The following is a 13,158-nucleotide window of genomic DNA, read 5'->3' as shown; positions in this document are numbered from 1 at the left end:
GAGTTCTTCACTCAATTACTCTGTTAAAATTGGATAAACTTTGTCTAAAATTGCAACCGCGTGTGAGCGTTTCATCGCTATTCATTTGATCTACAAAACCTTTTTAAAGTGTGAATTAATCTTCAAATTAATTTGTTTGTTCCATTCTTCAGTGTGATTCAATTATTCATCGAGTTCTTCACTCAATTACTCTGTTAAAATTGGATAAACTTTGTCTAAAATTGCAACCTCGTGTGAGCGTTTCATCGCTATTCATTTGATCTACAGAACCTTTTTAAAGTGTGAATTATTCTTCAAATTAATTCGTTTGTTCTATTCTTCAGTGTGATTCAATTATTCATCGAGTTCTTCACTCAGTTACTCTGTTAAAATTGGATAAACTTTGTCTAAAAATTGCAACCTCATGTAAGCTTCAGTTGCCATTTTTCTACAATTGGCTTCACCTCGTGAACCTCAAACTTTCAAGTGCATCATCTCTACTGTTTGGAAATCAATCCAAAAATTCCACATTTTGAAGATCGGATTATTCGTTTGGGATTCTACATGCTCCTGCCTACATTTCCGCTGGGGAATTGGCCTGCCGTGGTGGACACTTCCATTCTTGTCATTGCATGGCCATATCACACCGTCGCTTGCTGATGTCCTGTTCCTTTGGGTATTGCGGATCCATTGCCTGTCTGCCTGGCTGCATCTCCTCTTCAAAATTTTATTCAGGTTATGTAAATCGTTCTTTTCAATTTTCATTTATGTATGCATCATTACTGTTTGATTAATGTCTATCTTGACATTCAACTCATTGAGGCCACTGACGCCTACTTATTATTCTATTAATGTCTATCTTGACATTCAACTCATTGAGGCCACTGACGCCTACTTATTATTTTATTAATGTCTATCTTGACATTCAACTCATTGAGGCCACTGACGCCTACTTATTATTTGATTAATGTCTATCTTGACATGCAATTCACTAAGGCCACCGACGCCTATTAATTCATTGTATTTAACAGTTACCCTTGACTTCACAAGTGATTCACTGAGGCCACTGACGCCTACTTATTGTTTTATAATGTCTATCTTGACATTCTATTCACTGAGGCTACCGACGCCTACCTATTGTTTAGTTAATGTCTATCTTGACATTCATTTCACTGAGGCCATCGACGCCTATTTATTTATTGGATTTGACAGCTACCCTTGGCTTTACAAGTGATTCATTGAAGGCCACTGTCGCCTATTACTCGTTCTAATTGATGTCTGTCTTGACATTCAATTCATTGAAGGCCCATGTCGCCTATATTCAACCCGGACTCTCCTCATTGTATTTATTAGCTACCCTTAGCTCTTAAGTTGTATTTTAAGGCCAGTAGCGCCTATTAATTATTTGGTCAAGGTCTATCTTGACATTCTAATTACTGAAGGCTTATGCCGCATATTGTTATGTACTCTATTTGTTGAACACTATCTGCAGATCATTGTCATATTTTTATTAATAATAATATTATTATTATCCCTCTTATAATCATTATTATTGTACCTTAGTAATAACTTTCATTATTGCACTCAATTTATTCATTTCAGGTATCATTATTAATACCTTTGCATTTATTGCAATATCATTAATACCAATATCATTAATAATTTAATATCATTAATACCTTTGCAGTTATTGTCAGACCTTAATGGTCATTAATGTCATTGACCTAATTTCTTTTAAATTTTGTAGTTCTCTACATTATTTCACATGTTGTAATTTTCCCAAGATTTGACTCATTGTTTTTGTATGTGGCCATCTGCCTATTATTATTTAAGGATTCAAAGACTTAACCTACTTACAATTGCCTTTGTATGTGGCCATCTGCCTATTATTATTTTATTGATCTCAAAATATTTGATTCAATGTTTGTATGTGGCCACTTGCCTATCATTATTTTATTGATCCCAAGATACTTGACACAATTGTTTTTGTATGTGGCCATCTGCCTACTATTATCATCTTATTATTATTAAATCTTATATTGTTGATTCATTTAGTCTTTTATTGGCGTACTTACCACACTTCAAGCTATCAGTATTTTTATGTACAGAATTCAAAGATTTATTTGTAGGTATTTATACCAACTATAATCCACAGTCCACTGCCCTGCCCTGGGATTCTGTCAGTAAAAAAGGATTATCTTTCTCTTTAAACAGACATAATCGAGAGGGAACGATTACTGAACAGCAGTAAAAAAGATTACAAGAAAAGAAAAACAGCACAAAGTAAAAAAGGATTATCCTTCTCTTTAAACATACATAATCGAGAGGGACCGATAAGCGTGCTATAGTGAGGTCCACTTTATAATGGCAGTGGATAAAGATAGGAGAATAGCGATGCCGATTCTCTGCATCAACTAATTATATTTCTACACTGTCAAAAACATAATTGGAATCGTTGTGTTATCTAGTTGTTAATATAGGTCTACATTGACTGATACTATGTTTTGTCTCATTTTCCAATTCTTAGGTTTGATTGTACCTCCAAGTTGAATCCAAAGTCAGAAATGCTCAACATATATAGTGAGGTCCACTTAATAGTGGCAGTGGATAAAGATAGGAGAACAATGTTGCTGATCCTCATTCTTGTCAATGCCTTCTATAGATGGTAGCTGATACAGGTTTATTGAATGTAATATTAATTGTTCATTCTCATTTAAAATAATCAATTATATTTTATTAAGCAAGAAATTATATTTATAAATAATTTCATAATGAATTTTCATAATTAAGATGAAATATTTTGTTAATTAATCATCAATTCTACATTGTAGACGATCTAGCAACAGAGTAAAGCAAGAAAGAGATTGTGCTATCTGCTTTGTTGAATGATAGACAAGAATAGCAATACCATTGCTAATCAAGCAAACACTGCCATTATAATGACGTAGACCTCAATATAGGCTACTTGATTCAAGAAAGTTCAATGATTCAAGTTTTGAATCAACAAAACTTGAAGAAGTTCTGTTGTTTCAAAATTTCTACAATCCGAGGAAACTTGAATAATGTAAACTCTACTGGGAGCTCATTACGGTGACTGTTACCGGTCAGTACTCGTTTTATTTGGTCGCGATCACCTATATAGTGAGGTCCACGTTATAATGGCAGTGAAGAAAGATAGGAGAAAAACGTTGCCAAATCTCTCCATTTTGCCACTGAGTGTACACTGCTGTTACTCAATTCATTCCATCAAATTTGATCTAATGATAATTATAATTTATTTGATAAAATAATCAATTTAATGTCAAATTTATCAAGGAACATTTTTTTCTATAATTTGATTCGAAAATTCGCTTTCTTAACTGAGATCAGATTTTTATTTTTATTCAAACCTGGAATGGCGGCTAATTTAAAAAGCTGTGATACAACAATCTGAATTTCAAAACAACAGCAATCAAGCTACAGTATTTGGTAGGCATTCTATTCCAATTTCTTTTAAAAATAATAGAAAAATAGAAATCCTATTTGAAATAAGTAATTTCAATGGAAATAATTCTGAAATAACCTTCCAATATTATTTATACCGGTACGAGTAGGTCTAACCTATATGGGTAGGCTAACTGAAGCATGGATGAAGTCTAGGATGGTTAGTTATCAACTTTTAAAATGTCATTTCAGGTATTTTAATTTGTGTTTCTCATGCGGTAATGTCTAAAAATTATCTCATTGTTTCAAAAATACATTTTAAACCAATTATATGACTTGTGTATTCAAGTATTTCGATAGAATGAAGAAAAAAATGGCAACTGATGATGAACTGTTTACTTTTGTACAGTCACTCACTGTCAAAAGTGAAAATAAAATATTCAGGCAAACTGACAACATTGCAATGCTAGAGAGAGATAGCGCTATCTGTTTTGTTGTATGATAGAAAAGGACAACAACAGTATTGTCAATCGTACACTGCCATTATAAAATGGACCTCACTATAGCATTATGTATTGCAGATTCCATAGCGTGTCTTTAACAACAAAGACCTTAAAGAGATAAGGTCTTTGGTCTTCAACTATTGTCTATTATAATAGTCCACTCATGTTGGCCCAGTAAGCTGGCCCTGCCTGCAATTACCCAATGAAGAAGGCCAGTGTTATAGCAAACCACTCATCCACACACTGGAGCTGTTGTCATTGGGCCTGGATGCGGTAAATCGTAATTTGGGGGGGTCACCATTCATCGACAAACCACAGCTCAGACATGACAAGTGGAATCTTCCTATCTTATAATCGTACCTTATAGACCAGTCAAATGATCGTTTTTCTGAAAACAGCCCCGAAAGAATTTTTCTCGATGGTTCTATAAGTTTTTTGGGGTGCTGAATTCGAATCTGAAATTTGCTGACACGCCAGAATAAGGCGGCTTCACCACCAAAACCCCCTAAAACTTTGGACTTTTTTTCAATTCTTCCATTTAATATCGAAAACTTCGAGTTATTGGAGAAAAATCATTCTCTACAAAATTAAAGATAATAAAATTCCCAATGAATTGAGTGGTTGCGCAGGATACTACCATTTTTGGTTCCAGAGCTACAAATTTTCAAAAAAGGGGTATTTTTAAGGGGTTTTAAAAAAAGGGGTTTGCGAAAAATTTGTGATTCATTAATCATTTTTACAGTCTCGCATATTCAAAGTTGTGTATCTTGTGAAACATTTCAGGTAAAAAATCCAAAAAGTATTCAAGGTTGTGGAGAATTTTCTCCTCTTTTCGCTCCCATGAATCGTTTTTCTTATTTCAATACCGTTAAAAAGTTGCAGCCAATTGAAAAAATGATTATTTCTATTTTATCATTTTTTTCTGCGATTTTACTGATATTCAAGAGTCTCTAAAACAAGTAAGATACATGATAGAAACTTGCGATTGGTCTCAAATGAAAGAGAATTACATGCTCTATAAGCTACGTTGTCTTAAATCCATCTAGCATGACTGTTCATTATCGAAAAATTGTTGAGACTGTAAAAATGAGAAAAATATCACAAATTTCTTGATTCTTTGAAACAAACGTATCTCACGTCACGATTATATTCCTACAGAATTCATTCCCCTCACATGAAAGAGGAGATTCTGTTCTTCAAATCAAGACCAAGTACCAGTTTTTATCATTTCGGGTTACCGAGATACACAGTTTTGAATATAGAAATTGGCAATTTTTCTGTTTATATAAATATTGGCTAAAATACACTAAAAGAGGTTTTTTTATTTTTTCATCAAATTTCAGTTATGATAAATTATTTTGAATCGCCTTGACGATCTGAGAATAATGAGATGTAGTACGAGGAGATCTTATCATTCTGTCACTAGTTATAAGTGTTTAAAGTTCTGATCCTTGACGCACGTATCCTTATGACGTACCCCCCCCCCACCACTAGGAAATACTGAAATAAAATGTTTGTAACGGGTGATTCTCATAGAAAATAACACTCATGAGATGATGTCAGCCGAAATATGTATTTTTTGTAAGGAAGGCCTTGAAAAGGTATTATAATGAAAATTTTGTATTTTGGCTGTAGGACAGGATTTTCTATTTTTGGGTGTATTCCCCCTCCCCCTACTACTAAATTCAAAAATTCCTGAGGAATCCTGTTCAGAATTAATTGTTCTTTCACGTGATGTGTGGTTTTTTTATCTATACTAGTAAAATATCCAAGTTGTATAGTGTAGAAGTGGTAGGTTTGCATAATTTTGAAAACACCTTGAAAAATACCCCTTTTTGAAAATTCATAGCTCCGCAACCAAAAATGGTAGAAACCTGCGCGACCACTCAATTTATTGGAAATTTTATTATCTTTAATTTTGTAGAGATAAGAATACTGACCCTGAGTAGGATTACAGTGAAGCCAATGAAATTCATGTGATCCCAGGGATACTAAACCTCCCCTAAAAGTGAACTTTATATGCCCTTATATATTTTTCATGTTTCTAGTAGTGTTTCATGTGAGTTTCAGGATTTATAATAGTATTCATCACTATAATTTTATGAGTTTTGCAAAGATTGTGCAACATGAACTTGAGGGCGATTTTCTCGAAAACGGCTCCAACGATTTTGATCAACTTAAAATACCTATACCTAATATATGGCCGCAAGTCCCATACGGTAAGTTATCTGTAAAAATTTCAGGAGCTCGGCCCCATCTATGCAAAGTTTGATTTTAGATTCTCAATTATCAGGCTTCAGATACAATTTGAACAAAAAATTTTAAGTGGAAAAGATTGAGCATGAAAATCTCTACAAGCAATCTCCAGTAACATTCTAGTCGTGAACCTGGGTCCCAGGGACCCAGGCAATTTTCGTTTTAGTTATAATTTTGCTTCCGTTCGCTTAACTGTCTATTGTGACCCATGTCAGTAGACACTTAGACTTGATGTAGAGTGTTAGTGCTCTGTGACTTGTTGTTTTCGTGAAATGACGCTTTTGGGTCCCTGGGACCCAAGGGTCACGACTAACGTAATTTTTTTATTTTTTTTCAAATACACATTTTTATTCAATAGTGATCGAATTCAAGCCGTCAACATGTACATTTTGATCAGCGACTTCACAGAATGTACAAATTGACTCTTGGACAATTGGATCTCTATTTAAATGGCATTGGTGATGATAAAAATAAATTCATAGTTCAAGATAAGAATACTGACCCTGAGAAGGATGATAGTGAAACCAATGAACTTGAAACAATGACAATTGAAACCAATGAACCAGTGAAACCAATGAACCAATCCCAGGGATACTAAACCTTCCCTAAATGTGAACTTTATATGACCTTATAATGTTTTTCATGTTTCTAGTACTGTTTATTCGTGTAAGTTTTAGGATTTATAAAAGTATTCGTCATTATAATTTCATAAGTTTTGCAAAGATTGTACAACATGAACTTGAGGGTAGAGTAAAAACTACCCTAAGAGTGAACTATGACCTTCCAATTTTTTCCCTATCTTTCTAGTAGTGTTGCATGTAAGATTCATCATGATTTTCATCACTAAAATTTTTTGTTCACTTTATATAAAATAACCAAACGTTACTTTTCAGTACACTAAAAATATAAGGTTTTATAAATTTATTTTTATAATTATAATAAAGATCGATTTCTGCTTTACCTAAGTGCTCGTTGCGTTCATCAATAACCCTTAGACATTTTAGAGTCATAGAATAACATTACATCTTGAAATATATTGAGATATTCAATATGAAAGAAGTGGGTCCCTGGGACCCAGGGTCACGACTAACGTCAGAAAAAAATAGGGTTACGACTAGAAGGTTAACTGTTCGTTCTTGTTTAGAAAAATCAATTATATTATATTTTGGTCGTTTTTTAATTGAGATTAACTTTTTGGTTAATTATATTTTCACATTGTTAAAAAACGATCTGGCAACGTTGAGGAGCGAGAAAAGGATAGCGCTATCTGCTTAGTCAATGATGACAAGGATAGCATTACCAATGCTAATCAAATACTGCCATTACAACGTGGACCTCACTATAAGGACTATGCAAACTATATATTATTAATTTAGGCGAATAAAATAACAAAAATCAGTCTATAGTGAGAGGCCTACTACAGATTGAATTTTTTTAGCTCGTTAGCCTGATGTCTCTTATGGGGTAAACTATACGAGCGAAATAGTTGCTGCTCATAAGAGACCATCATGGTGGTAGGAAGCGGTTACTCCCATGGAAGCTATACATTCTGAAGACGCGCGAAATATACTCATCACGTCCAAGACGCCCATATAGTTGAGACCTAAGATGCTGCAAAAATTTGGCGAGGAATCAATATTAATTTAAGAATTGAAGTGTCACAATTTGATCGAGTTAAAATCAATGTTTGCAGTAATCATTTCATCTTTTTTGCTGAGGATGATGCCCACATGAGCTCTAGACTTGTGCGTGAGTAATACAGTACCTCATACTTCTCTCTCCAGTCATAATCCAAAAGTCTGGATTATTTTATCCAGTTTAATGAGACGGATGATAATGAGAGATGATTGGACCTACACAGCTTTAGGTGGTCTCCAAACCACCTAGATTTTCAAACTCATAATTGGTATTTTAGAGGAGTTCAGCTCTTAACACTGTGCGAGCAGCTGGAAATGTTTTTTTAAATGGTAATATTTTGAAGGTTTTTCGATTTGTATATACTATCAACTTATCAAAATAGAGCATTTTTTATCATTCTTCATTATATATTTCTGATTACTTAAAAGAAAACTTTCCTCAAAATATAAATTCTTGAAATTTTATTTCACATTCAAAAAAATAACTTTATAGCTGTTATTTTTTGAAAATTGAATAACTTTTACAAAAAATTATATTTTCTGGAAAAATGCTTCATTTCATTAACAATACTATGAACGATACATTTATCCTTGGAATTTTATGAATTTATCTCTCTTTAAATTAATTTAAAATGATCTGTTTGAGAAATAAAATCTTTAGGCGCTCATATCTCAAAAAGTACCTTATAACCTTAATGGGATAAAGAAAAATATTTTTTCTGAGAAAATTTTATCATTTTGATTTAAATCAAATACACATTTTGGAAGTACGGTATATCACCAGTGCCCCCCCTTAAATTGCCAAATCTCTTGCTCAAATCCACCTGCAGCATATTCTTCACAAAATCCCTCAGACCTATGCTGAAGTGCTCTGGCACCTTGTATCTACCAGCTGCTATTTTATCGTAGAGCACCATTGGATCTTTATGTTGAAAAGGAGGAAAACCTGCATTCATCTCGAAAACAAGTACTCCAAATGACCACCAATCCACAGCGTTTCCATAACCTCGACTCAGGACGATTTCCGGTGCTAAATATTCCGGTGTTCCGCACAATGTGTATGTTCTTCCCTTCAACTGTTTACAAAAGCCAAAATCTGTTATTTTTATGTAACCTGTTCCATCAATTAGTATATTTTCTGGTTTCAAATCTCTGTAAACCAGGTCCAAGTAGTGAAGATACTCCAATCCTAAAACAACTTGGCCGGCATAGAATTTTGCCAGATCTTCATCAAACGTTTTATATTTTCTGAGAAGTGTATACATTTCTCCTCCAATTATAAACGGTAATACAAAATATAGATAACTGTTATCTGAAAATGCAAAAGCCATGTACACCACGAACGGATAGTTTAGACATTGTAAAATCTTTTTCTCGTTAAGTGTGTGCTCAACTTGTTCCAACGACAAAATCTTTGCTTTGTTCAAAACTTTCATGGCGTAGAATGTATTAGTGGCTTTATGTCTAACCAATAAAACTCTTCCAAAAGAACCAGTTCCCAGGGTTTGCATTTTTTCAAAATCGGTAAGTGCCTCTTTGTAAGTAATTTTCCTTGCCATAAAATCATTGAATCTTTTCTTATCTGACTCCAAAAATAGTTTTAAATTGGAAACACCTACTTGAGATGCTCTTTTAATTTTGTGAGCCATTTTGCTTACACATGTGCTGTGATTTTTTTACAATTTTATTATTTCAAATTTTAAAAGTAAACGTTTACAGCATTCTAGGCACTTGTAAAGTACCTACCTATGTATTATTTGAGTTGAATGCTTTGGCACATATATCCAAACAAATGAAATTGAACCCAATTTTGAGGTTGATCAGTGATTAAAATCTGTTGATTATTTACGCTGCTGAGTATTTGTAAATAAATTATACCTATCACTTGATAACGATATTAACAAAAATGTATTTTTTTAAAGAAAATTAAACATACCTTCTTCAAAAATATCTCACATAACTCACATTATTCAATTTTGATTTTAAAATCCAAATATATTTACTTGATGATTGAAAAAACATCCTGACCAACATGTGATAAAGAGAAATTTATCTTCATGTATAAAAAAAATATGTCTCTATTTTCAACTTTCCAAACAATTTTATGATATCATTCACCTGATTTGGAAAACAAAATGACATAGCCTACTATAGATAGAGTAAGCCATGAAAATGATGTTTATCAAATTTTTAAATACATCACAATAAACATAATGATTTAAATTTCACTCATTATTCACTTTATCCAAAAATATATTAAATGATGAACATTTTTTAGTGTTTTTTAAGTTGATCACTTTTTATACCATACTGTATAAATATATTTTTTCCCCTGAATTCCCAAAAACTCTAGTTGAAAAAATAAAACTTGAAAAATTTTGTCTGTTGCAGTCATTTTTATTTTAGACCAGCAGGTAACCCGTGCTTTGCACCGGGGAAATTTTTTTGTTAATAATTAAATCTTCCTATGTCCAGAAAACATAATATTTTAATAATTATTTATTATTTTGTTCAAAATTCCGTGGATAATCTTTATAAGACTTGGAAATTCCCAGAAAAAAATAAGTTTGATGTAGGTCTTGAACCCACCCGCAACTTTTGATTCATGAACTGCGCGCGCTATAAACTAAGCTACAGTCATTTTTTTACTGCCTAAATATAAGTTAGGAGTCAAATAAAATACAAGAAAAAAGACTGCAGCAGTACGGACATGTGGATAGAAGGGAGGACGATTATGTGTGAATAAAGATCGACCACTTAGATGTCGAAGGCATTAGGAAGAGGTGAAGACCTAGGAAGAAATAATGGGAAAATTGTACCGCTCAAGATCTTGCAGAGAAGGGACTAATCACATCCATCAAACAAGGTCCACGACCGAGACTCCTGGAAGCGACTTACTGGAACGCCGACCCCACCTTAGTGGGAAAAGGCTGAGGAGAAGAAGAAGCTATCGAGTCGCTTTTTCAACGAGTACACTTATTCATTAATTTGGCGTAGGCTACATATGACCTGTTTGGTTGAGCTTTAAAGCTGTGTGAACTTTGAATCTGGATAATCTGTTTCTCAATTATTAAATTTTCGAATTAATTGATTATTAACAATGAAAATAGGCTTATGCAATAGGATTTAATTCTCAAATCCAGACCAAATTTGCTCAGCCTTGGCGGATTCCTTCATGATGAATATTAGAAATACTTCTATAGACTCCTTGCTCCTCCCTCACCCTATATTTAAGATCTCCATCAATATATATGTAGTATCCACATTCAAAAATATTTATGGTAAAAGATCCCTACATTATGTAATTTCCTACTTATTTAACAGACTTCCTCCAAATATTCGTGACTATTCTAAGAAGGATGTAATGAGGTAACTTATCTCAATAATAACAGCACAATCAATTTATAAAACTAATAATATTACAAACGTACGGTACACATAATTTAAGTAAGTCAAGTTGAAAGAAATGACAGCATATGCTTACATTATAAGAATTTTTTAATTTCTGCTGGCTCAAATTTTAAAAATTTCTTTTTGTTGTCACTGTTGCCCTCCTCAACGATAAAAATGTACCTATTATTGCTTGTGTAAAACAATTTTCCCCTTTTCCTTTTTATTTCAATCCTTTCTAATAAATTTTCGTTATTTTCTTTTCTTTTTATCACTCTATCAAAATATGATGTATATTTTTCTTATTTTCTTTTTACACTTTGTATTTGTTTTCTTTCATATTTTACTTGAATTCTTTGAAGTATCATATTCATTTTGTCTAAGTTTGTTTATCTTTGTAACTCGTTTTTTTTGTAACTGGGCACCCGCCGAAAAACCCTCGGGTTTGGCAGGACCCTCAATTGTTTGAATTGTGAATAAAAATTTTGATTTGAATTTTTTGAGGCCTTTGACCATCCTCGGTAAATTCAGAATCTTCATGTAAGATTGCAAGTTAATCAGTTCAGACGTGATGATGCATCATTCGTGAATTTCCTTTTTTATCATTATATGGATGAAAAATTGCCAAAAAGTTAACACTTCTTTGTAGGAAACAAGTTGCTTCTTGAATAAAGAGCAATAAAATTTGTCAATTTTTCTGAATGTTCACTGTGATATTCTGATTGATTGTGGAGTATCTGCACCACTCTTATATTTCATCGGCTCTCTTCAAAAGCTCGTGATTAAAATAGTCCATTTAAAAATTGAATTAATAGAATTAGAATCACCAAATCAAAGAAAATTTATTTTATTTTTTTCAGTTCATTAATAGTGTTGAGTCATTCTAGAAAAATATTGCCATCACTTCGAGATTTGACACATATGTTGTACCATAGAGAAAGGATCAGCGTAAGTTTGTTTGTTGAAGGATTCCCATACATATCTGTATATTACACATTTCTGGTGCGTATTATGACAGACGTAGAGGTAGATGATAATTGAAGATTTAGAGTACAAAGAATATAATTATTCAGTACAATTAGAACTCAGAGTAGTTAGTATAGATTAAATTCATATATTTGTGGTGAGGTTTGTGAGAGGGATAAAGATCGAACATATTTCCTGGTTGGTGGGGTGGGGTTATATTGAAGTTAGTCCTGTCATTCTTATTATAATTCAAACTATTCAATCATAAATTTATATCTCATAATATTTTTACTACCACAGCACATGTTATTGATTCCCTTCAATAGGAGTCTCATTATGATACCTAATCATTTTAATTATTGGAATGGATCTCTGCTTTAGGTTCAGGGTTTTTACATGATATACTACTGACATGCCCATGTGCAGAGGTCATTGACCCCTGCTATTACATGCAATAACTCTGTAACCTTTGAGAAAAGAAAATTTTTATTGTTGGTACTAAATAGTACGAAATAGGTACTAAATATTGGCATAATTGGATTGATGAAATTCAGACATAGCCGGGCTGAGAGGTCATTGACACTAACTATTTTCATGCAATAACTCTGTAACCTTTGAGATGAAAAATTTTTTATTGTAGGTACTAAATAGTACTAAATGGGAACTAAATATTGGCATAATTAGTTTGATGAAATTCAGACATAGCCGGGTTGAGAGGTCACAGACATTTGCCACATTCATGCTGTATTTCCTCTGTTACCTTTGAGGTGAAATTTTTTTTATTGAAGGTACCAAATAGTACGAAATAGGTACTATTTAGTGGCATAATTGGATTTATGAAATTCAGACATAGCCGGGCTGAGAGGTCATTGACCTTAACTATTTTCATGCAATAACTCTGCAACCTTTGAGATAAAAAATTTTTTATTGTAGGTACTAAATAGTACCAAATTGGAACTAAATATTGGCATAGTTAGATTGGTGAAATTCAGACATAGCCGGGC

The 13,158-nt window shown here is 32.9% G+C and overlaps 1 protein-coding gene across 1 annotated transcript; it reads right to left on the bottom strand.

Annotated features, from left to right (window-relative positions):
• Positions 1-8,541: 8,541 nt before the first annotated feature.
• On the bottom strand, positions 8,542-9,967 carry LOC111053035 (cAMP-dependent protein kinase catalytic subunit 1). Its single transcript, XM_022339863.2, has one exon. The coding sequence runs from the start codon at positions 9,445-9,447 to the stop codon at positions 8,542-8,544; it is 906 nt and encodes a 301-aa protein (XP_022195555.2). The 5' UTR covers positions 9,448-9,967.
• Positions 9,968-13,158: the final 3,191 nt, after the last annotated feature.

The sequence above is a fragment of the Nilaparvata lugens genome, chromosome 3, assembly GCF_014356525.2.
Source record: "Nilaparvata lugens isolate BPH chromosome 3, ASM1435652v1, whole genome shotgun sequence".
Taxonomy (NCBI): Eukaryota; Metazoa; Arthropoda; class Insecta; order Hemiptera; family Delphacidae; genus Nilaparvata; species Nilaparvata lugens.
This window is presented reverse-complemented; position numbering and strand designations above follow the sequence as displayed.